This window comes from Tyto alba, unplaced genomic scaffold (genome assembly GCF_018691265.1).
Source record: "Tyto alba isolate M040663 unplaced genomic scaffold, T.alba_DEE_v4.0 Super-Scaffold_21, whole genome shotgun sequence".
NCBI classification, from domain to species: Eukaryota; Metazoa; Chordata; class Aves; order Strigiformes; family Tytonidae; genus Tyto; species Tyto alba.
The window spans coordinates 16,938,572-16,965,284 of NW_024881295.1; the positions used below are offsets into that span (position 1 = coordinate 16,938,572).

General features: G+C 38.1%; 1 protein-coding gene across 13 annotated transcripts in view; it reads right to left on the reverse strand.

The window, feature by feature from the left end:
• Positions 1-26,713, reverse strand: part of ERC1 (ELKS/RAB6-interacting/CAST family member 1) — a 300,191-nt gene that overhangs the window by 46,779 nt on the left and 226,699 nt on the right. For all 13 annotated transcript variants that reach the window (XM_042795217.1, XM_042795216.1, XM_042795215.1 and 10 more), the window contains one exon: positions 10,607-10,751. In XM_042795217.1, coding sequence (XP_042651151.1) covers positions 10,607-10,751 — 145 coding nt within the window. The remainder of the gene's footprint in view (positions 1-10,606; positions 10,752-26,713) is intronic.

Consider the following 26,713-nt stretch of genomic DNA (forward strand, 5'->3'; position numbering starts at 1 on the left):
TTGCAGAAGCTACTATAAGTAACTGATGCCCAATTCAATAAATCTATGTCTCCTTTGGATAAACCTCATACAGTATCCTACCATTTTCTACAACTTGGTATGTAAATCAGTGAAGGGTTAGTATCGAGAAACTAGTCCTAATTGGCAGCCTGTATCTTCGATTTCCAATTGCAACATGAAACTTGTTTTTTCCCTTGCATTACCTATTAATTAGCCTGAGATGTGGTGTACTGGACTAGGCTCAATCAGATTGTTTCAAAAAAAAGGGAAATTATTTTCAGAATTCTACAAAGCTTAATACAGTATATGAGAAAATAAGTCTGTAGGCTGAGAGGTATTTCAGTGTATAAGCTAAAAAATACCTGAGACTGCTGTTCATCAATAGCTTATTATTTACTGAAGCTGAAGTTCATTCTGTACAGTTAAGACTTAATTTTTCCATTATCAATTTTTAATATGGTGGGGATTAAAATTCTCTATTGCAGACTATGCATTTTTCTCTTCTCAAACAAAAAACCCACTGATTTATTATGTTACTCCTAAAATAACACAGTAAAATCCCAAACATGCAATATATTCTATCTTATAGTTCATAATTTTCATTACATATTTCTAGGTGCACAATTCTTTCCATCATTCCTCCTTCAAGAGAAAAATACATCACTGACAAATTAAGTCATACAAATGTTAATCTGTAATCTACCCGAAATCTTCTACATATCTAGTTTATGAAACCAATCTGTCACCTCATATCTCTGACGTTACCTTCTCCTTACACGTTTTTGGAACACACCTTGCATCATCTATCACCTCACCAGTGACGGAGCTTACACAAATTAAAACCAGTACTAAAGCTGGTAAAATACTTCTCAGCTTTCTGTCAATACCCTTCTATAGACTATCAATATGTGAATTGCTTTTTATTTAAGGTAGTTAAGATAGGAATAATTTAATACAGAAACGGTTGAATCCAATCAAGGAAATATCATTAAGGATGGTTACACAGTCATCTTGGAAAATCACAGTATTTTTACTGAGTTCAAACAAGTCATTCAAAATCTTCCTGTATCTGAAATTTTGGTGTGAAATTCTTGCTTCTTCACAAAAAATATATTCACTGGTTAATCTCATCAAGATTATTTACATGTTTAAGTGGAATCTTCTCTGTCACCAGAACTTCAGAGTTCCCTAAATAATGTGTCTAAATGACAAGATTGAAATGTAATCATGAACACACTGTATTTTCCGGTCAACCTTCAAACATCATCAATTCAAATACCGAAAGAGTGATGCCAAACCAACCCAGCCACAAGAACCGATTGTCGGAAAGTCTCGAATATTTCACCCCTGAGGCACATCCTGCTGCTGGACAACAAAGAGGGAGTAGTCATGTACGGGTCCTTCCCAACTACCCCACTAACCACAGAAGTTAAGCAAAAGAAGAAGCACCCATAATTTTATTTCTTGAATGAACAACTATTGGCAATCTAGAACTCTTCCAAACTGCTCTTTCTGAGCTTTTGCATTGATCTCATGAACTTATCAGCTGACACAAAGACTTTGAAACTGTTCTCAACATAAAATTTGGAGCACATAAGTCTCATAGAAATAAATAAGTGAATACTCTGTTGGTTGTATGTATTAAAAAGGCCTGTTCTAATATATTCTTTTTATTTAAATGAAAAACAGTGTCTACCAGATGAGTGGTTTGTGCCACAATAGATAAAGTAAACCACCATAAGGTACAACTGCGACATGAAAAGACAATGACTATATTTACAGTGCACTAATGTCCAGAAATACTATTCACAGAAAAAGGAATTACTGTTTTTTAGGCCCCAAATTAGATTTCCTAGTGCAGTCTTCTGGAGAAACCCAAGCTCACCGCAGTGTTCTTAACTCTTTAATACCACTAATGAACCTAGTCCTCCTGGTGTAGGCTTAACAATTTTAATTGATATCAAACACCAGCAGATCGGTTGTCACTTACAGAAATGGGATACAGGGTCTCTCAACTGCTAACCTAGACCTGTCCAGCAATCCTGATTTTCTAGTCGGGGACAATGTTGTTTAAATCACTTAGTGTAGGAGTTCATAATCCTTGAATGAGAGGTACTGTAAATGTGGCGGCAGATGCTGTCAGCAACTATCCAGTTAATTTACATTTATTTATGCAAAAGTTTAGTGAATTAAAAAGATGTATTATAATATGAAAATATTAATATAATTAAAAAATGGATGAATATTTCTAATAGACTGAAACAGGTTTTTGAAAACTGAGATTGAACTTGGGAAATATTAGCCCATAGAGTATTTTTTAAAATATTACGAATGTCTAGAAAGAAAGGGTAGCAAGTAGTGTACTCTTATCTGAGTTCCCAAGTACTTCTACAAACCTTAAAACTCAATCTCTCAGTAAGGCAAAGAACCTTCCCCTTCATGCAAACCTACAAAGCCGCCATTGCAATGTCCTAGAAACTACCAGTTAAGACACAAAGGCACAAACAGAAAGCAGATGTGGCCATTTACAGCGGGGCCAACAGGCAGTTCCCTTCCCTGGCACCGTCAGGCCAGTGGCAGAAAGGACTTCACTTGAACATACATTATTATTTGGTAATACAAGAGGCAGGGCATAAAGGTAAAAGGAGGAAGGAGAGAGGAATGAGAGTATAAGGAATACCACGGGAAGATGAAATGCTGCCCCAGAAAAGACTGCTGATGCTGCCCTGAGTGCTCTTACTGTGGTAATCAATGATTAAAAATGATGGGAGAAAAGTCTGGAGCACATGACAGGGTGAAGGTGCTTTCTTTTAATCTGCGAGGGCTTCCTGTGCTGTGCATCAGGAAGCAGTGTGCAAGGGAATGACAAAGCCTTGCTTTCTGTGCCTGTTCAGCTGCTGTCAGGGTGCTGGGGTCTGCTTCTGGCAGAGATTCCCCCTTGACAGAAACAATTACTGAGGAGCAAAACCTGGCAAAAATGAGCGGTGCTGTGATTGATAATCTGGGTGGATTATAGGCCTCCAACAACGGCCACGATGCTTAAATTTGACAGTTGGCAACGCTTGATGAGAGCCAATTAGTGGATATATATTCACTTCAGCCAGAAGTTTTTTCTGTTTCTAGTCCAATACCTTCCTGAAAAATAAGTGCATAGACTGATTTCCACCCCCCCTGCCTGCTCACATGTATGCCAGCTACATTGTCAGTACAGCTAAGAATATACCATAAAAACTGTGCATTTTGGCATCTTTGTATACTAAAGCCTGCAGATTCAAATTTTGTAAAGCTGTATTTGACCCTGCAAATAGTGGCACTACAAGAACCTGAAAAAAAGGACTTTACACTGACTCTACATACCACACAGTGCATAAACGGGGCTCTGACTGCACTATTTCGGTACCAAGTCCGCTACAAGTGACAACAGTTCTCAAAATGCTTCACTATTCCTTGAAAATTTCCTGGCAAAGTACATTCATCTGTCGCTGTTTCAAATAGGTTAACCTGGCATTAAGAGAATACCAGAATTCACATACTACCTTCTGTTCTTCCCAATACATACAGGAACCTCTGACATGCAAGTTCCCTTCAAACTTGTCTGCTTGTTCTTAACTTTCTTATCACATAGGGTTTTTTTCCCCCACTTTTGCATCTATTTCCACTCTTGGTAGTGCAAATATGTGGGTACGGTGGTGAAGAGATCAATAAAGAAAGATGGATCCAAGTGCCCTGAATCTCATCACTTATTTCAAATATTAACTTTTGTTTTCTCAGTTATAAAGAAGCCAACACCACCACACTCAGACAACTTAATACATCTTCCTAAATGTCCTAAGCCTGGTTCTGACAGTGGTTTGAGAGGTACCTCCACTCATTAAGCTTCAGTGGGCACCATCACATCATTGGAACCTCTCAGATGCTGTCAGAGAACAATGGTAGTTCTGTCACAGAAACAACACTACATTCAGCATTTACCTTCAGTGATTGTATCCATGTCACCTGAAGAACAAGTTCATTTGCTAATGGGGTAATCACTCTCATCAGACATGGTTTCAAAACAGGGCAGCTAAGGCAAAGCAAAGTCTAACTGAATGCCTCACAGAATCTGTATTATTTCATCAGGCAGGGTGGTAATAAAAACTGCCAGAAGTTTGGTCATGCTGATACAGCTCCACAGCAGTAAGAGGAAACCGCCTGCCTGTCAGTCTCCTTTGACCTGTTTTACATTCTACTGTTACAAAGAGAAATGACTCCAACCAGTGGAACTTCACTTTGGAAAAGTTCACAGCAGAGTGTCAGGTGTCAGTGTGTGGGGTTTCCAGGGAAACAAGAAACAGTGGAAAAATAGCATTTTCTGGGGGAGAAGCTATTCTGGAATCTAAAATTCTTTCCTCTTCCTCATGATCCCATGAACCACATTTATTTAAGAAACAAATCATTGCAGTACCTTGGCCTCATAAGGAAAGCCAGCCAAAATCTTTGCAAGGAAGAAGCACAAACAGCTTTGGGACTTGCATGGCTAGATGAAATATATATTAAACATCACATAAATGCTAACTATTAGTACTACTAGTCATCGCCAAATAATTCCTCTCAATTTATGGGAATGGTAAATAGGAGCCCCTCAATTCATGCTGGGCACAGAGGAAAGACTGATCATGACGAGGAGATAGAAGGGAACGACAGGTATTAGATTCCTCTGAATGACAAGTAAGCTGACTGCATAACCCATACTTCCAATAGCATGGGGTTTCTTATGTCCCTTCACTAAAATAGAAAAGAGCTCTTTTCACTAAGTATAAGTGAACAGCAAGAGTGTACATGGCAAGAACAGGGAAGGCGAGGGAAGTACTAAGGGAGGAAAAGTAGACATTAGAGATGTACATGAGAATGAAAAGGAAGCTGAAGACAAAGCTAGATCTTCTACTCAGTCAAAACTGAAAGCCATCAAAAATAAAGCCAAGAAGCTCAAAGTGCTCACGCCTATTCTGTGTCAGTGTTCACTATAAACTGTACTCAGGTGATTAACAAAATTTATTTCAATACTCAGAGGATATAATTTTAGGTCAGAAAAGTAAAAGAATAAATGAGATGATACTCAAAAAAAATCAGATGTCTTCAAATTTTCTAGCTCTGACTATACTATGCTAGGCAAGAGTTTATCTGCTATAATGCTATTAATGGTTATTCTTGGGAACCTGTGGGAACTGATGAGGTTTTGGAAGACTCCATTAAAGTTTCTGACACTGTCTCATATGACATGCTTATGAACAAGTTCAGCTAAGGGAAGGCCTTCTTTCGAGCTTTGACCAGTTTCAGATATCACACTTGGAGAAAGAAAAAGACAAATCAAATAAAACCTAAGAAAGAACTGGAATGATAGGGTATCTAGCCAACAAGACATATGAAAACCGGAAGAACTGAGACTTGATCAGTTTAGACAATAACACAGAGGAGATATCTCTGTGTAAACCAAAAGGGCTGCTAAGGAGTGCAATGAAACAGTCTTTTTTTTTTTTTCTATACCCATAACAGATAGAAAAAGCAGTAATGAGCTTGAATTGCAGTAAGGGAAATTACAGATTCACAATGACATTATGATGATAGACACACCAGCCACAGAAAAGACTTCCAAAGACTGAAGGTCTCCTTCACTAATTGTCTTTAAGTCTATCAGTTACACCTATAGGTATAACTGAATAAATCAAGTGGATTATGCAGAGCTATATCCTGCGCCCAGTATTACTTAAATTTTTCATTAACAATCTCTGTGATAGAAGAAAATACATGCTTATGAAGTATGTAGAGAAAGCTTAGCTGGGTAGTTCTGCGAGCATGCTAAAGTGTAGGATCAAAACTCAACATGTTCTTAAAAAACTGAGGAACTGATCTGAAAATTACTGTTATTTAGGAAAAGGCAGCATAATAAATATGTTCCCAGTATTAATCTAACCTGGAGTCACACCACTTAAAATGAAAATTTTGAGATGCCTTCATCAATAACACTGAATCAAACTAGTTCCTGGTAACTTTTGCTAATGGATATTATAAAAGAATCAGGAATAATTATGAAACTTTATGTAATAATACAAGTTAATATAGTAATTTACAAACAATTCCACTGAGTGATACTCCAAGCTCTCAGAAAATGGACACTGATACAGTTCAGAGTCTCCAAAAATTTCACCACTGTTACTTAACATTTATGTAGTAGTGCCTAGTGATGTTGGTCAAGTCAGGCCCCCACTGTGCTAGACACTGTATAAACACAGAAAATGACAATCTTTGCTCCAAACAGCTCCTAGTAGAAAACCCCAAGCATTTAAGATGCAAAGCCCACAGACAGGAAAACCGCAGCCCATTCAGATATGTCTTCCCTTTACAACATAAAAAAAACTGCAGAGTAGCGCTTCGCCCTGATACAATAAATACATCCTGATCATTCAAACAGCTTGACGAGGAAAGGAATAAATGGCAAACAGGCTACTTTCTAACAGACGAGTGGTGGATGTGCCGCCACAACGCAGGCCAAAGCTCCTTGGGTCTCTGTCAATTCCAGAGGGACACACATCACGGGGCTTCTGTACGGCGTATAACCCGAGCGCGCTGGCTGGCGCTCGCCACGCCACATCTGGACTTTGTTAGACAACCTTCAGCTCCGGTCTCTTGCATCAGCCCTGGCCCCCTCTGGTGAAGCAGCCTCCCAACCGCTGCTTCTCCATGAACTACTCACGGAGACAAAGTGCTCTGGGAGGAAGTAAATTGGGACCACATTAGCTGGTGACCCTCGCCCTGCAACTGGCCTGCCTTTCTGATGACAGAGGAAATCCCTCATGTGAACTGACAACCAATATGAAACAGGCAGCTCCATTTACTGGACAGCCTGGTCAATGCCGAGTGCCTCATTAGGAAATGGTCTCTATAGTGGGGCACATTCCTGCAATTCAGAACCTAGAAACTCTAAATTAAAACAACATTGATGCCATATCCTGTTTCTGAAATGCCTCTCTTCATCCAAACTTTAATACGTATACTTAAAGAAATTAAAGAACAAAAATGTCTTTGGCAGGACTCCTTCCCTCTCTCGTGCAGTAATACCCTTCCTGTGTGAGTGTCCAGGAACGTGATGGTGTTGGGAAGGGAGAAAGGAGAATTAAAGCAAGGAATAACCAGAGTCCTCCAGAATCTGTACAACCTTTCCTTGATGAATCTATGTGTCTTCACTAATATTTTAAAATAAATAAAAATCACCTGAAATTACAGGGTTGCAGAAGTTGGAATTTTTTTTTTTTTTTTTTTTAAGAAGTAAATTGAGGTTCATCAGTAGAATGAGTTTTTTATCTTGGGGGAGAATTGTATCTTTCTACACTCTAAGAAAGGTCAATTAACAGTAAGCCAGTCTGCTAACAGTGGTAGTTATTGCAGCAACTCAATGACAACCAGCACAAGCAATGAAAAGGCATAACCTGAATCCTATCATAGATACTTGGATCCATTCATACTCACTATTGCAGCGTAGTCAGAAAACTGCTTTCCTAAAGCATTATCTCTGTCAGAGGCTCTTTCCAGTTTGAGATTCAGCAATCAGGCCTATGGTACCTACCACAGCATGCATAACTCTTCATTACAAACCACCCCCTTCTGATATTGCTCAGCATTTCTGTACATGGAAATGGGAATCTTTTAGTCAACTGTGCTTGCCAGCCAACTGAAAAAGCTGCTTTCCCACCACAAAGTCTGAGCATTTCCTAGAAATGGGATGGGCTGAAATACCAAATACTTATCAGGGAGCTCAACAGCTCTGAAACAACATTAAAGGCAGAAGGAAGGAATTACTGAGGTCAGGATTCCAGATCCGAATCTGAAGGGCTGAATAAAATTTTTAGGCTCCAGAACTCCTTTTCAAAGTCCTCCAGAAGATTTTGATTAACTGGCATCACTTGCCTTTCTTGAACAGCTGTGTTGAATACACCTGCAAGTCTGAAAAATTTTTCATTCACAATTTCTACTGTAAATTTAGGAATTACAGCTAAACTTTTAGGAAGTTCCTGAAATGCTATATAGTCCTGTGGAGCTAGCAAACACAGATGGACTTTTGTTCTCAAGATGTAGAAAAGAGTCCATGTAGAGAAAGCTTAAACTGATGAAACAGCACAGTTGTTTTGTTGAAAAATATGAGGCTGGCGACCTGTAATTACTGAAGAGGACCACAAGTACACAGATTATTTGCAAAGCATGTGGAAAAATTAGATTCCCTTTGACTATATCAGTAATGAGGATCCTGTAAAATCTCGCAGCCTTCTCTTCTGACCCACCTCCTATTTCTAGAGCCGTCAAAGTTGGCACAATTTGAATCGATGCAGAAAAAGTATGTATCAAAGCTACTGGTACTGAAAAAAGGCGATTTCAGATCCCCTGCAACTTATAGAGGTGGTGAGTATTACTGTCCCATGATAAGTAATTTTGAGGAGCTTTTCTTTCAATGTATTGAAAGCTGCACATAAAAAAGGATAAAAGATGATACCTCCTTAAGATGTAGGATAGGTTTTAGGGTGGATGTGTCAAATCTCTCTTAAGTCAAATAAATATTTATCAGGTATGGTTTAAATACAGTTTAGATTGCTTATATATAAACATATATTCTTCCTTAGAGATTGTGAATGCACTGGAGAATACCTTGCAGGCCTATTATTTGTGATTTTATATATATACTTATACTACTTATATATAGCTTCTATTAATAGTATTCATAGCACAGATGTGTTGAGGAGATTACTTCCTGCTTTCTTCATTTTTTTTTAAGATGACATTCTTAAACAATGAGGAGCCTTTGTAGGGAATGGCAGTTCTGGAACCAGAAACTTCAAAGGCATTTGGATATTCCAGTAAAATTTTTGAAAAGGACTATTGCTCCAACATCAGCTTAGAATTGATCCCACTTCATAGCAAGGACAATTTCAAATTAATCTCCTTTGCAATTTTAGTTTATTTGGGAAATTAAGTATCCCACACCAACACAGAAAAGCACTTAGAACGGGCATCCTTAAGGGAAATGGCCATGTCTTTTTAGGAACAGTGTATAATATTGCAAGACTTATCAGCACTGAAAAATAATATGAACTACAACAGTGTTAAAAAAATCACCTAACTGAAACTGAAGTCATTATAGATAATCACAACCTTAATACATAAATTAAATATACACAAATTTTCATCAGAAAAAAAACACCACAAAACACTAAAAATTGTTCCGTCTACTCACAAAGGATAATCAGAAAGAATTTGGAAAGGGCATGGAGCATGAAAATGCTAGAATTTAAACTCAGGACAACAAGAACTGACAATAAAATTCCAATTTCTCTTGGGATGAGTGGTAACATATATTAAGGCTGCTATACCTACAGACATGAGGAAAATAAGTACTTTACATTGCTGTAACCACTTCTGAATCCTGTTCTAGTAGGAGGTCATCTGGCTGACAAGTAATTACAACTGTTGCTCAAAAGTAATTAATACAAGACTGTAAACTATACTTCTTGCTTGTTTTGAAGCTGGTATAACAATCAAAATTACTGTTCTTAAATGAAACCTTAAATAACTGTTATCTTAAAAATACATGGCAAATAACCTACTTGTGTTTTCTAAGGAAGAAGCAAGGAAATTCCTTATCAGAAAGCAGACCTGGTTTTGTCTTACTGTCTTTGAAAGCAACAGAAATCATCTGGTTGACAGATGAAATGTTGCACATAAAACTTTATGAAGATCGAAACAGTGGCACTGAAGAAGTTGGTACTGGACCAGCAGCAGCATATGTGCTGTTACAGGGAATGTGACAAGGGAATAACTCAGAAAAACCTACCAGAAGTGCTGAAGTGAAAAATCTACACAGATTTTTCAGATCCTAAATCTGTTATTGCCAGGGATGCCTTTTGCTTCCTCTGTCTTTCATTGGCAATGTATTTTTCACATTGTATTCAATACTGAAACATAAGATTAAATGCTTGAATAGAAATACACTTCTTTTCTGATTGTTATGCCAACACAAAAAGATCTTAGAAATGGGAGAGGCCAGAAATAGGAAAGAACCAATCCTATAATTGGGATAATTGAGAACCTCCCAAATTCCACTCTAGTAGCTGGCATTCCCATAGGGTACTCCTGTCACAGATTAGAAATCACAGTAGAGACTGTGTGGTTTAACACATTCATATTTGAGCTTTACAGCAAGGAGATTTTTCTTCTATGTATGCTTCTTCCCTGACAAGGCAAATACAGACCAGCAAAAGAAGTATCACTACATTTCCCCGAATCTGTGGTTATTTGTGCCTGTAGAACATAATAACCAATGTCCTTTTCATTCACAGTTCCTATACATTCTACGACACATTAACTACTCAGGCAGTGACACAAAGAAACTTCCCTCAACATCGGGACTTCTTTCCCCACCATGTTTTACAGGCTTCATGAATGGCAGCTAGTTTGAAATAGTTATTTATGCACTTTCCACCCCAGCATATGACAGGATTATACATTATTAGCTCCATAAATCGAGATAATAATCTCACACCATATTATTAACTGGTTTCTTTCCTAGCCTGCCTCTACCCACCTGTTGCTTGAGCTGTTGCACAAGACGGTCTTTCTCTCGTTTTAGAGCAGCCACTTCATCTTGGGTCTTCTTCTTAGAGGATGAAAGTTCTAGCAGAGCAATATTGGCATCTTTTTCACTAATGGCAGCAAGAAGAGCTTCTTGTCTGAAAAAAACATATAAATACATTATTATTCTTCAAAACTTAGAGGAAGCCTCTATGAGGAGTTAAACATAACATAAATGCTGTAGCAGTGTGCAACTCTGAAAAGCAGTAATAAATGTTTGTCATGGTTTTATGTCTGTTGGTTGAACATGAAGTCAAGACCCACCCACCTCCCCCTAAATGACTGTGCTGATACCAAATTATTGCTTACAGGATAAGAAAAACATATAATAACATGTAATTATTCTGCACTCAGCTATTCAGTTTTTAATAACTACCATTCATTATTACTTTGAACATTTTCATTCCTTATAATGTTCTAAACATTTCCAGAACAGATTCTGAGAATACACGCACAAATACTGGACTAATCATAAGACTTCTGTGTTAAATTATATTAGGTTATACTGCTTATTCATGCAGCTATTTTAGAAGGAAGGTGGCATGTGACAAGTTTATTGAAATCACTTGAACAATACAGTGTATTCCCAGAAGGAAATGATGACACAGACACTTTTGTGCTACATGACAGATGTTGAAATAGATGCCTTCAAGGATGCTTGAGTTGTTATTTGACTTTTCTTGTGAGTAACCAATATAATGAGCTTGTTGGGTGTGTGTCCTAAGTAATTAAGACAAAGGTACGCCTGCCCTCATCACAAACCTTTTGTAGCCTTGCAGAAACTGGTGTAAGCAAGAACATTCTGTAGCAACATTTTGAGGTTCAAGCACTATAGTAACTAGATACAGAAACATAACCTTGCCATACTCTTTCCCAATAGCAAAAAACCTCTTACATAGTTGAGAAATATTTTACGGATACTGGGCAGAGAGGAGAAAAAGACAATAGCCCTGATCATAAAACAGCAGCTCTCAAATGAACTCAAAGAATTGCTCCAAGCTAGGGAAAACAACTATTTCTCTCTTTTGTCCTTAATTTTCACCTTCAGTTGGTATGGCCAAATCAGGATGTGCAACAGTACATAAAAGAAAACTTTGGCCCTATTGTCCAATATGGGTGGCTTTTCCCATCTCTTATCACCTTGCAAAGAAGGAATAAAATGAGGTCCTAACCATTTGTGGTGGTGTGAAAGATGGCATTGTGCAGGAGTGATGATGAAAAACAAACTCTGAATGCTACAGATTTCCTATCTACCTTTCATCTACAAATGTAGTTGCAAATGTAGTTAAAGTAGTAAAAATTCCAAATTCCCAAATATTCAACATTTTTACCTGCTCTAGTTTATAAACAAAAGCATATTAATATTGCTAATTTCAGAAAATGATTTTTAAAAAATAACCAAATGTGTTAAAATTATTCTGCTAATCATGTCAATAGTAATTATTATGCCAACTAGTAAATACACTGCTGTAATGCTTAGTCTTTTATTAAAGATTTAAGAAAAGTTATAGAACCTTAACATAAACTATTAAGATTGCTTTTAACTATACCAATATAAACTTTCTGTTTGTTGTCAAGATCTTTATTTAAAAAGACCTATCACAATCTCTTGACTTAGGATCACACTGCCAAACTGTTGAGGGTAGCTATGGCACAGAAAAAAAATCTACTTTTTCTAATTCACCTGTAACCACTCCTTCAGCCAAATTTATCTGTAGTAAACTAGCTTTCTCTTCTTTTTCCTGTATTTTATTTCTAAACAACCTAATTTAATCTTAGTTAGGAATTTGTAATTGTGACTAAAACAAAAATATTTGTTCCAGCAAAAACTCAGTAAGCTCTGTGTGAAAGAATACATGACTGAGAAAATTTGAGAACAGGACAAATGGACAATGCTTTTATTTAATATTGATGTTTTGAATATATGCATCTAATATACTGGACTTTTAAACTGAAGGCTTAAAAAGGGAAAGGACTGGTACTATTCGAATACAGAAATCTTTACCTGTTAAAATGCTGAAAGCTTTACAGATTTTATGACCTTGTTGAGCATGAAAAGATATATTTCATATTATAATGTTTCTGATGATGGAGAGTGAAACAGCTTCATCAGGTACTTCAGTGCTCAGATCAAGGGTGCAGGGAGATGCATACCTAAATATGCAGGATGCAGTCAGATAGCTTGCACTGGCTGCAGCTCTGCTGGACAAAGAACTTACTGTCTTGGATACTCAGTAATCCCTTCTCCAATCTGTAAGGATAACTGCGTATGTATTTGCTTAGTGACCTCGTTCTAAAAAGTCTGAACAATACTGTTTTGCCTCTTAAAAAAACCCTCAACACATTATTTTAATAGGGTGGGACCAGGAAGCGACTACACGTGCTGTCCTGCTGTCAGAGCTGAGAAGACGGCAGCCTCCGAGCCGCAGCTCAGGGCTACGACCTTTTAACTCAGCGCGGCAGCAGCCAGCACAGCACCTTCCCCGCAGGGTTACGTGGAAGGCATGCCATCTCCACAGCCCTGGAGCAGAAACCACCAGGTTCTGAGGTTGTTTCTCTCTGAGATTTGTATGGGCGAGACACATTTAAAAAGCTCTTGTTATTTTTTACAGATGGAAAAAAAAAAAAAAATACTGCTCTCACTTGAAAGGTGTGAAGCTTTGGTAAGATAATGGGCAAAAATTGACTCAGTGATGAGAAAGCCCATGACTATTTTCAGATGAGTGATAGCTGGGATGAAAGAAAACTTTTTCTTACACATTACGGGTTTAGGTGAGAAAAGGGTGACTGATGTATGACCTGGCTTTCTTCTGATCCTAGTCAGTGGCAGTGCTCTTAGAAATATTTATGCCAGTGAAAGCTTAAGACCTCTATCACTGCAGAGCAGAAGAAACTAGAACATAAGAAACCACACTGCTAAGACGTGCTATCTGTTCATCCCCTCAGCCACTCCAGTGATTGCCAGAGTTCTGCTGAAGCTTCCCATACGCAGAAGTTTGCTCTTATCAGGATCTCAACTGAAGCCATACAACCTGTATCAAAAAACGTGAGAGAACCATGTATTTCAAGAGGAAAAGGTGTGTTTCACAGCAGACAGAATTGTTCACCACCCGACAGCAGAATGGACTTGCACAATGGACTTCCTATGGGTGGAATTTATCTCGGGATTTATACAGGTGTTTCCTGTACACGCGAAGAGCTTAAGCTTGCTTTAAGCAGACTACTAGCATATCAAAAATCTGACAGATACAGTTTACAGAGTACTTAGATCCTGCCTAGATCACATCTAGAAAAACTAGCACCTTAAATTATTCCTTGTCCTTCACGACATGGTACCAGAAAGTTAGGCATTTTTTTTAGACACTTTAGGATAATCGAAATATACTCTAAATACATTTATGCTATGAAGAAATACAAAAATTCTGATGACTTAATGGAGACGGAGTATAAGAAAGGAAAAGGTGCACATTAGATTCCCAGTTGTAGTGTCAAGATTATAGGTGTGGGAATGACCAATAATGAGCGCATTATTATTGCCACTTTGTTTCTGTTGCTTTTGTTTTACAGAAAAGTATCCAGTTTTGGACGTCTGCCTGAAACATGAAAAATATCAATAGAGTGAAGTGACAGAACATGATCCATGACCTCTGCTTTTTTCTAGCTATCAGTATCCTGGGAAAGACAGGCTGGCTTGGAGCTCTGGTCATTTTCACTTTCTTTAGAGTAATCTGTTTTGATTCTAAAGAAACACTTATTCTTTTAATAGTAAACCCACAATCCTCACTGATGATTCAGGACCAGAGCCAAGAATATCTCTGTAACAGTATCTATATAGCCATTACTCTGGTATGGAAATTGGTGGTGCCTCAAATATCATGTAAAGCATACCTTCTGCCATCAGATCCTCTGCTGCCCATCTCTACTTCTTAAGTGAAAATTCCAGGACCAGGACAAGAAGTTATGGAGAGCAGCCCATTACTTATTTTTTGCTGAATAATCTTTGCCACCATGGCTTAGGAAAAAACCATTCTACTTCAAAGCTTCAGTGCTATATAATGTGTGGGACAGGGGTGCTGGTCAAGAAGCGGGGTGAAAGGCGTTGTGGATTTCTGGCTGTTTTCTGGAACTGAAACAAGATGAAGTTTGAATCAAAGTAAGAAAAATATCCTGTGATGTGGTAAATGCACTGTAACTGCATTTTTGAATTCTGCAAGCTAAACGTATACTGTTTCACATGGGAGAAGTGCAGGTGTCACTGTCAGCTCTGCTGAAAGGAGACATGGCTGTAATTGCATGCTACTGTCCTCAACAGAGCTTGGAATTGCTGAAATGATTCTAAAAGACCACAAAAAGCAAATATCGCCAAGCAAAAGACAAGGTTTGTGATTGAAGAGCAGTATGAAACGGACTCGTTTCCCTTCTTGAGAGCTGTTATCCCCAGGGAGACCAGAAGAACATGCTGTAAGACAGGTGAGGTGGCAAGGAGAAAATGGGCTGCTGTGTGAATGGTGCTAGTAGCACATGAACAAACCTATCTGTCAGGAGTACTGCAGTCAATCGTAGAGGCTCAGCTTCAGTTTCGGAAGCAGTCAGTGGTACAGGCTTAGCTTCTCAGCAAGCTGCGTGTCTTCAGTTCCCAACACTGGAGGTCCAAAATGTTCCAATAGACAGGCAAAACACATACTTGCTGCACAACCCAAGATGGTTGATCTTCTAAAATGCTAGCTAATGCCAGAGTCACGACATAAACACAGCTCACTAAGTTAGTCCAGCTATTTCAGATCGTGGTAGTAGTATAGCTGTGGCAACAGCAACTCAGCAGGGGGGAAACTGCCTATTTATCTTCCCATTTGGTCAGAATCTGTAGCCTGAACTGAGCTGAATACAGCTCACAAGAGGTAAGCAGACTTTAAAACAGACTGAATATTACCAAGAGAAGCCTGAAATGGCAATAGTGTAGAAAATGTAGTGAAAAGAGGTTTAGGATTAACTCTGAATTGGGCAAGAGGAGGATTTTTTTTTTTTCTCCTGTTTATGCAGAAGCCTTTCACTGAATGTAGATCATGATCACCACAGACTGGAGTGGTACCAAGACCAGTAGGTTCAACTACTAAGAGACAATGGTGGATATAAACTGAAGAGTAGTATCAACATAATTTCCTCTGTTTGCAGTCTTAAAAAATACAAAGAAAGATGGGTTTGCCTTTTTAAATAGATGGCTACAGAATAGCTGTATGTTAGCAGAGCTGCCTCTGAAGTACTTCTGATTCATCCACTGCAGTTCAGCTGGGACTGAGTTCTTGTAGCTGGTGCCAAGGACAGAGCGATAATGATTGACTCCTGCTCTGAGATACTGATGGATCTATAGGACTGAAATGTCTTATGGAAGGCAGTGATGACTGCAGAGCAAGAAGCCACTGAAAACTGTCATGACTGAACTCTTCTGATGCCAAATATTGCGAGCCTTTGAAGCATTCCTAGTGAGGTTGTCCTGTTGCATTTACTGGCCATCCTAATACTTTTGTCAACACACAATAAAGAATAGTATGCAAAGGCACATCTCCTTCAGATCTTGAATGGAAATGTCTGATTTGGGGAAGATAGCTGAGCAAGATGGCAACAGTTTAAATTGCAGCTTGGTTTTCAGTGCAGGCAAAGCTTTAAGAATGTCTCAACCACAGAAACAGTCTTTTTTTTTGAATGAAAGCTTAAAAATCAGCACAATGTACTATTATACTACTACATATTATTGATACTACAAATTGTAGAAATAGAAGGCATCCAGCAAAGCAGCATTTTCTAAATCTTTCTGTAGCAGAGAAGAAAGGGCTTAAAGAATTGTACAGCATTTAACTTCAGATGCTGAACAGTATTTTTCTTAGAGAATACTTCAGCTGCAGTGACTTTAGTAAAAATGGCAGGTGCTAGCATCTCATACACATGTTTACAGAGGCCCTAGAAAAAGACATACACAGCACAGATGAGATTTCTCATATGGGCTTAGGTGAGGATAAATAAGTGATTTGGTAGTTTGAGTGACCATGTATTTGAATGACCCTAGAAAACAAGAAAGTACAGCTCGTACAGATTCAGTTACCAAGTCCCATTAGCACCAAAACACACTGGTGTACACAGTGTAGTGAAAACCATAACACATCTCCCTGGAGTACTGCAGACACCAGTCTTGTTTCATTCCTCTTTTTCCTCTTTGGTGAACCACAGCATGTTTTTGCAAATGGGGACATGAGACTTTCTAACCATTCAGTAACCATGAGTACTGCAGGACTAATATGCTGTATTCCTGGATAATAAACTGTAGCAGGTTAAGTCAAATAAATAGTAATAAAAAAGGTTTGTCTACGACACTAAAATGTTTTAACTACCAGGGTAGCCAAGTCTGTCCTCTGGCGTGCAAATACTAATAGAATCAAGATGTCTTTAAATGGTTCTCTACAGCACTTGGTTTCAGAAGACTATGCAATTCCTTCACAGCTCCTTCCTAGTAAAGGAGAAGAATCCTTTTGGTAAAACATAACAGAAAGTGAATTTTAAAAAGCAGTTTTGTACTTTGCAGCATAGTTCTCAGGGTCATAATGCTGGAATATTTATCAGCTGTATAATCAGAAAGAATAACAGGCTGCAAACAGTGTTGAATTAATGATGCTTCAAAATGTAAAAACTACACATATTCATTAAAAGGATATGTTTACATATGTCAGAGAGAACACAAATCCCATACAGAAATGTTATAAATATATTGTTCTATATAATTTTATTTCAAATGATGAGGTTTCTTGCTATGTGGAGAATTTCTTAAAGTGTGGACGAGATAATATAAAAGCAATATTGAAATCAGCAGCAGCTTTGATTTTAATGTCACCAAGGAACTGGGATAATTCCATCAGGCTGTTTCATTACTGAGATCAAATCTGTTTTTTTTTTCCAGCTGAAATCAAAACTATGACATTTAAGGGTCTGACACAAATTTGGAGAGCTCAGGTAGCTACAAGCTCATAGCAATCCAGTCAGTTCCTTCAACAGAAACTTTTGCTCTTCCATGAGGGATGACTGACCTGCGAGAATTTTCAATTTGGTACATTAAGATCAACTGTAATTATAGCTGTTATGCCTTTAATACACAAGGCTTCAAACTGAAAAGGTTCTGCTGTTTCATAAATTGTTTACTTGTTCCAGTGCTAAGGGCATCAGTCACTGCAGAAGGAAAGAGCTGCTACTTGCACAGTACCTGCTTCAGTTGCCTGATTTTTGTCCACTGAATTTACTCAAAGCCTACAGAGAATGCTGGTGAAAGCTTTTAAGGCTTTTCTATCACAGACATTTTTAAGATTTACCACGGTCAATTACCTTTACAATAAAAACTGTATTATTTGCATACGAATTTAAAAAAACCTCCCATGAAGTGACAACAGCATAAAGAACTAGCAGGAAAAGATATTCAGATGAAGTATATTGCAGTATTATGAGAGCTAGACAGACATTTAGGCAACATCTTAGAACATAAAAGTGTTAAGACATGGTATTTAGTAATTTCATGAGTTTGGTAGAATGACGGTATTTGGGTGGGTCACACTTGATAAACTCTTAAAAAGTAATACAACACACCAAACAGCTGATCCAGGGACAGTTCCCCTGGCGCTAACATCATCCTTTTCATCACAAACTGTGTTCAGATGTCTGCAGCGATGGTTCCAAACTCAACATTTTTTTCTACTTTTTTTGCTGGTTATAGAACATTTTCGGAAAATTAAGAAACTCTGACTGCTCTGAACCACGCGGAGAGTAAACTCCAGTTTCTAACACCCTGAGATCCCATCAGTTAACAGCCACCATCCTGTCAGTGTGGTTACTGAACCTGCAGTAACTTGCAGGGAGGAGGCAGTCCTCACAGAGCTCTGTCCAACAGAATTTGTTTTTTAAAAGTAACCTTGAAAAACACTGGCAGTCGTACCAGAGAACGCTATTTCAAGATGCTGATAGATCAGTACCCTACTTAATATACAAGTTGCCAAATTTTGCACCAGCTACAATTTTTGCAGTGTTTAAGATGCAGCTATATAAAAAGCACAAAGTATCCCAAAGTGAGCAAAACATTTATCTAAAAGAAACACTAGCGACCTTTTGCTGCAGGAAGGTGGGGGGAAAAAAAGTAAATTGGCAGTATGTACTACCTCCTCTTTTAATTACAGCTGGGAATAATTATGCCTCAGGCTTCAAATAAATTTCCCAAACACGGCCTTACACCCTCAGTCAAAAGGGATAATACCACTCCCTCCATTCCTTTATTTGCTTCCTCAATCAGCAAGTTACCTTTGCCTTGTCTGGATGGCATGTCAGCCGTCTTTCTCACCCCTGATCTACACTTTCACAGCTACCAAAAAAGGAATTGAAAATTTAAGCAAACCAAGTGAGAAGTGAGAATAAGAAGTTGTTTGTCATCAGCAGATTGAAGCCTCTTGAATTTATACCTTTTTACTGTTCTTTTCAATGTCATTACATACAAGTGGCCACAAATGGAAAACAAGAGATAAAAATACAAATTCTTTGTGAAAAGAGTTATGTGGAGACAGAAGAGATGTCCCTTTAATTTTCCATTGTATGAATGGTGTGATAATATTCAGTGTTAATTTTAGACACAGGAAGCATTATCATTTATGCTGTCCTTGTTTTAAATATATATATATATATATATATCTCCTGATAACATATTTAGACTTTCCTAACTTTCCTTTTCTCTAGCATCCTAAATGTCTAGAACCACAGAAGCATCATTCCTTACTAGGACTGATAAGCAATGCTTTTCAAAATCCTTTCTCTGAACATATTAGATATAGTCACAAGTAATCCTATAAATATTTTATATTACCTTTCCCACGATTTTTTAGCCCTTCTTTTACTTAAGCTTGCCATCTTATTTTTACCACTTTGGCATCTGAGGCAAAGATTTGCAATTCCTAGTCCTGCTCGTGTCTGAGCTCTGGGCACTCAGAATTGCAGTACAGCTCTAGACTGTGTCTGCCAGCATGTCCAGAAAAAATATAAAGCTTTTGCAGAGGGACTTTTTCCAACCCACTACTGCTTTCCTGAACTATTTTTATTGATTAATTCCTCTAGTGAAAAAGAGGCTGCTGTATATCACAGCTGCTAAAGTGATAGCATATGAGCCTTACCTACTTGCCTGTGAAGAAGGGGAATTCTCAAAGATGGCACATTTTAGAAGAAACCTTCAATCCCAGCACCTGATACTATGCGAGGTTTGTCCCTATAAAAGGTAGTTTTGTTTTTTAAGACAACTTTCTTTGTTTTACCAGCCTTCAGTGCAGAAGCTGGACGAGACAGAAGTACTCACAAGGCTCTCGAGTTCCACAGAGCTGGCTTTTCCGAGAAGGAAGTCCTGAAACCTGCAACTGTCTTTATTCATCTGCAGTTTAAGATCAGTGCTAATAGATCACAAACTTAAGGTATAATTTTCATCCAGGCAATACAGGCCACCAGAATACATCCACCAGATTTTGAAAAATTATGTTATAAGAAAAGCAGGTCTAGTTTCTTTTCCTGTGACACAGTCAAGTACAGGTTGAGCTATAGCTCAGCATGTGGTTTCGCAAGCAGCTGACACAAGACAGGACTCTCGCTGAAAGTGATGGTTCTGCCCTCCCATTTCCAGGTTCCTTCCCCTCTCTGGCCTCAGTAATACTGCTTATGTATCCCTGCAGGCTGGTGATCCAGTTAAAACCTAGACCTGAATAAACAGGAGGAACCCAAAATCTGACCACAGGTTCCTTATCCCGGTAGGAGCTGCAGTTCTTCAAGATGCTGTGACAGTGTCAAACCCCTAGTTACCATAGCCAGAGCTGCCAAAACATAAGAATGGAAAGTGAATCATGGAATTTGCATTGATTAGAACAACCACAATTATTAGAGTGAGAACAATTGTTCTTTAATCATGTCTTTATGAATCAGGCCCCAGGTGAAAGATGGTAGAAAGAAATCTCAGCTCATCATTCACGTGATGACAGCAATACTGCAGTCTTAGTGTGGCTTCTGACCATGTGAAAAACCCAAGTCATGATTTATAACACAGTTGTTTTAAGAAAACTATCCAACCTTTAGACTCAAATCAAAGATACAAACTGATAGAGAATCCACCTCCTTGCTAAATGACTATCATGACTGTTACTTCTGGCTAGTACAATTAATCTCACTTCTTTCTGCATCTGTCTTGTTTCCATGCTTGACATACTCGTTCTGATAGATCATTATACCTTCCTTTATCTTTCTGCTCACTGGAAACCAAGGCAAGGGCATTAATTTAATTTTGGGACCAGATGCCTACTATTGCTATACCTAGTCCTGTCCTCAGTGCTTTATGGTTCCACTTCTTTTCCCAATCTCTTGATATCTGTGGCTATAGATTGTTTTATTATTTGTTTTGATTTCCTTTGGAAGGTCTAATTCAGCAAGAGTTTTCACAATTCTCACTTTATTTCTGTAATTTCTGCCTCCCAGAAGAATCTCTCTCTCTTGACCAATTTTTAAGACTGCTCCTAGTTTCCTTTTAGATGCAGATACACAGCCAGTTAGGTTAGTAACACTTACATGCTTTCCCCTTTGTTTGGGATAAAAAGACCTCACAGTTTTGGACTTTCGATTTAAATAATTTCCCTGCTTCCTCTAAACTCAAATCTTTGATTCCTTCCATCCAATTGACTTGCTACCCAATATTCTTAATTTTTCAGTTTATTACTCTGAAATGGAAAACTTTACTTGTTTAGTATAGTTTTTTAATTATTATTATTTTTTAATGTAAATATGGGTACTCAATTTGTGGTCACTATAGCTGAACTTGGTTTTGGTGATGATTTCTTCTCTAGTATCATCAACGTTTATTACAAACTCAGAGTTTTAAAACATTACTTCTTGGTGATGTAGTAAATACTGAGTTAAGAAGTCCAGCAGTTTCTCTGATTTGTATCCAATAAATAGATGACTCCCATAAAAAACACATTTCTCCTTTGTTATTTACATCTATCACAACTCTTCACCTAAAATCCATAGCAGGCTACCATCTACTCTCTTCATATAACTCCTTTTATGGTTCTTACATTATTTTGACTCAAAGTAATGCTACTTCATTTACGCTATCACTTTATTTCCTCAGAATCTCCAGTATCATTGATATATGCCACATGTACTTTAATTTCTAGCTTTCCTGAAAAAGTTGTACCCACAGCTGTGAATATTCACAGTATATGGGACTGTTTACATTAATTCCACAAAGGGTGTCTTAGCGGTGTTTGGTGGTAGTAACAACAGCAGCACTAATGCTGACATCTGTTCCATCCTAATCCTAATACTTAATACCTGGATTTCAGTCTTTTCTGGTTGCTGCTGCTGCCCAGGAGATGGATTGAAAAGGGAGCACAAGAAACACCAAGTGTCTGGATAAGGCCAGGAATAGCAGCATCGGGGGAAAAAGAGGATGGAAGCAGTTTAATTCAGCACTGAGGCATCACTTTGCCTCCTGCTCCTGGTAGCTTCAATGACCGCTGCTTAAGTAGTGCCAAAACAGTGTTTCTAAGCAAACAGAAGTTGTTGAAAGGGTTGAGGACAGGAATGGAGCAGGTGTCAGAGGCTATGGATAAAACTTGGATATATTTAGTTCTATAATTGCAGCAGAAGGGGCCTGAGAGGTTTCATTTAATTTCCTTTCTCAGATCCGTGTCCGAAAGTAACTAAGTGTAGCTACTTGCAGTCTTTTAGTGCAGATGATTTGTTTGAATTGGCACTACAGTATATTCTGATAGCTCTGAAGATAAACAGCTTCCCAGATGCTTAAAGGAACTAGCATTCTACAGTAAGTAGTGAGCATCTTACCGTCTTCTCTTCTGTTTTTATCTTTACCCAGTCGCTATTCTTCTTGAAAAGAAACTGGATGCTGCAAGAACAGTTTAGGAGACTGAGCATGCGTACTCTGCTCCAGAACAAGCACTGTTAAGTCTGATCTAAACCATGGAAACAGACCCTTGACAACCCCTTATTATCAGATCCTTGCTAAACATAAGGATACATTCTGTTATACAAAGCCTTTTTTCATGTACAGATTCAAGGAGTTGAAAAAAAAAATAATGAAGCTCAACAATCTCAAAGTAAGCTGTTATTCTCTGTTTTGTAATGAGACAAAAGGTACATGAACCTTAAGCAACATGTTGAAAGTGAGAGAGCAAGTCATTCACATGTGAGGGAATTGGAAAAAAACCTCATTTTAGCACATTTCAGCTACCAACACCTTTTCAATTGAACAAATGTGAAGCTGTGTTTATCCTGTAGTTTAAACAAAACTCTCACTGCCTTACTGAAGAAACATTATAACATGTAAATTTTTAGTATCTTACAAAAAGTAAAAAAAATCCAATTTTAAGAATATGAAAAAGAAGAAACAAACTTAAACCAGCTTGTATCAGACACAGAGACTAGTTCCATGAAACTGTCTACATTATTGATAAATGGAAGTTTCCATACTTTCTTGTAAGTAACCTTTTGCTTGTTTTGACATAGTTGCCCTTCAATGGGTTGTACCATTGCTAAGAAGTGTGATTTGGCATCTATTTAGATATTGAGACTTGTGGCAATGTTAATTTCTTGCAACAATTTCTTGCTAGATTTCAAGATGTTTAAATTTTATCCACTTTATGGAAAAATTGCGCATATTTTCCAAGGCTGACTTCAGGATGAGAAGGTCAAGGCAGAAATTTGAGCGTGTTGCAAGGAAGAGGACTGCTTTACAGGTTATAGCTTATTCATTCTAACAGTATTGGTTACAAACTATTAGAGGAAAAATAGCTCTTTCTCTCAGTTCCCTATAACGTGCAAACTATTTAAAACGATTAAATTAAACCAGACAAATTCATGGTAAGAATATACAGTGGAGATTTACACTGAATTGTACGGAGATTCACAGGGGACAAGGGCAGAAAACAACTGTGAGGCAGGTTGAACATGAATGAATTGGACAACTTTTAATCCTGAAACTATGCTTAAGAAACAGGTATTTTGCACAACATCAGCAAAAATTCAGAACATTTCCTGAAGTGTATGGACCAATGAATTTACAGGAAGATATAAAGATGCTTCATGCAGAATAAATTTTTTAAAAACTGAGATGGAAAGACCACCACCAAAGAAAAGTATTAAATTTTTAAAACTAACAACTGCTAACTGCAAAACACATAAAATAAACATGGTCATTTGAAATAGAAACATGGCTTAGTGGAGCTGAGAGTCAGGGTCTACTCTTCATGCCTGTCACTTCTGGTTTGACCAAAAGCACATAATTTAACTACTTCTATAAATGCAAATACTACTATTTAAATAAGAGAAGAATAGTACTAGTACATCTTGTAATGTCTGTAAGACAGTGACATCCTGAGCTGAAAACAGTCAGGTCTCTTTTTTTTTTTTTTTTTTAATTTATTCGCTTAAAGGAAAAAGGGGATTACCAAAATCATGAACACTTCAAGCTGCCTCATTTTTGCTAAGACTGCCACAATTGGACTGAGATGTTTCACTTCTTCACGCAAGAAACTCAAGGAGCTACAAGGGCACAAAACTATGAAGGAAACACCTGAGAAGCATGAGGATTCCCCTACCACCAAATCCCCGACAGACACACAGCTCTTGGGCATGACAAGTGAAACTGCCAGCTCTGAGCAAACCTGCATTTATGGATTTATGGCAACCTCCCACTTAAAGGCCCATCTGGGTCGGAGAGGGGGGAGGCTGGGAAGACCATGTGCCGGTTACATTTTTGCCATTCCTGCTGCGGTATGGCGTGAATAAATCACAGGGCTGAGGTCAGAACAGCCAGCCCATAAAGTGATTCATGGGCCCAGCAGCACATTCCCTCAGGACTATGTACTTTATTACAGTAAACCTCAGAACAAGATACAATTTCCTGTCTCAAGGAGCAGCCTTTAAATCAGGACACCTGGACAGCCCTGCAACCACTTACAGAAACAATGGGTCTCAGCCCCACCGCTGCCTCTCCTTGCCGGCCGTGCTGCCCGAGGCCTGCTGCGTTTAACGCTAAATACCACCGTTACAAACAACCTCCTTCTGCAACAGATTACTGTGGTGACAAGACTGTGGAGTCAACATACTGATATAATCCTATTCTTCAGCCATAGCTCCCCACCCAAGAAATAAATATTCCCCATCTGTTGTTTTTCTTTCCATTTTAGCTTTCTGGTCTCTTCTGAACTGCAAAGATTTGACGCAAAATGTTAAGGCAATAAAGGAACTGAAAGGTAACTCACTGGGTTCTCTGTGAGCAGATCCTTCACTGACAGGTTTTTTTTTTTTTTTTTTTTTTTTTTTGCAAGCTGAAGAACCTGCCATGCAATTTAGGTTGTAATATGGATGTTCTCACTGTGAACAAGGACTGAGATCTGAGTTTTGGGTTTGGCATCTGGAAAGGAACTGAGGTGGTGACAGACATGATGGTATTGTTAGGCTCCTGAAAACTCTCACTTTCAGCTAAAAGTAATGCTGCTGGTTTGCCATAAGTTACATTATCAGGAGAAAGAACAACAGAAAACTCATTTTAAGCCATGAAACAAAGCAGTGGGTATTTTCTGCTCCAAAAATCCCGGGGAGCCTTATCTCTAAATACTTAAATCACATAGGCCTTCCATGAGTGCCTTGTATTCTAGTCGTCCCTCAGATAAAGGTGAGGCACCTGCTGACTGGTACTTCTGCTATTCTCCTTGGAAGCAACTCTTCAAATGGAGGCTTCCCATGTTCACACAAAGCTGGATAGAATAAAATCATGCTCTGCCTCCTTCAGATCCGTAATGGATCCCTGGAATGAGAATTTCACTCAGGTATATTTTTTCAGTATGCATCATTCAAAAATGTGGTGCATGAGTAAGAAAAGGGAAGGAAGCTTCCCTCTGAGCATTTATTGGTAAAAGGCAAGACTTTCTTATGGCTTTGCTGATGGTAAATAATTCTGTACAATCACTCTGCAAATAGTGGAAGAGATCCTGATGATTTTCACTCTTCAAAGTTTGTTCAAATCTTAAAACTCTAGACATAACAAGGTAACATGTCCCTGGGAAGCCGCTTTCTGGAAAACATGGCTAGGAATAAGAAACTTGCATATACTGAGACACAGCTGAAAAACTTTCAGAGGTCAAGAACATAAGAGAAAGTGAAGGAGGAAGGGAAGTTTTGGGGAAATTCAGGGGAGAATTTGTCAAACACTGAGAGTTAGGAATGCTATTGAATTGGTTAAAGTAACAAAAAAAAAAAAAACAAACCCAAAACAACTTAGATAAGGAAAAAGAGAAGGACTGATAAAACAGATGTACGTAATACTAAATCCATCAGATTTGTCCAAGACTAAACCCTCCTGAAGCTATCTGTTTCATTATTACTTCTCCTACAAGCAGAAACAGTTGTGTGGAAATCTTCCACTTGCTTATTTTAAATTGTTTTATCCTACTTAAAGGATCTCCTTCACTTTTGTGGATTGTTCCAGAGCTTATAGTAGGTAGAATCAAGGATTATTCACTGATTTTATCCAGTCTGATCTCCTGTACAGAACAAATACTTACATTGTATCCATTGCTCCCATTGAAGCCAATAACTTATTCTGGGAGGGTAGGAAAAGGACATCCACTTCTAACTGTAAGCCATGAGAAACTGGCTGCTGTCTTTGTGAGTTTGTATTGGTGGTTAAGAATTTTCCCTGTCAGAAAGTCATGTCTTGCTAAACCTAATTTTTCCGCTCTTAGCTTCTGGAGAGTGATCCTAGTTTTGACTGTCTCTACTGGAATGAACAGTGGTTTGATATTACTTTTATTTAATTTTCTAGATATTAGAACTATACAGAGTATTGTGACAACTGTATCAACTATCCTATAAAACAGAAGTAAAATCCTCATTCTATTCCTACTGATTAATTCTACTTTTATGTAGCCAAAGACCTTCTCCTGCCAAGTGTCACACTGCTTTCTTCTGTAACGTCGTTATATCTTTT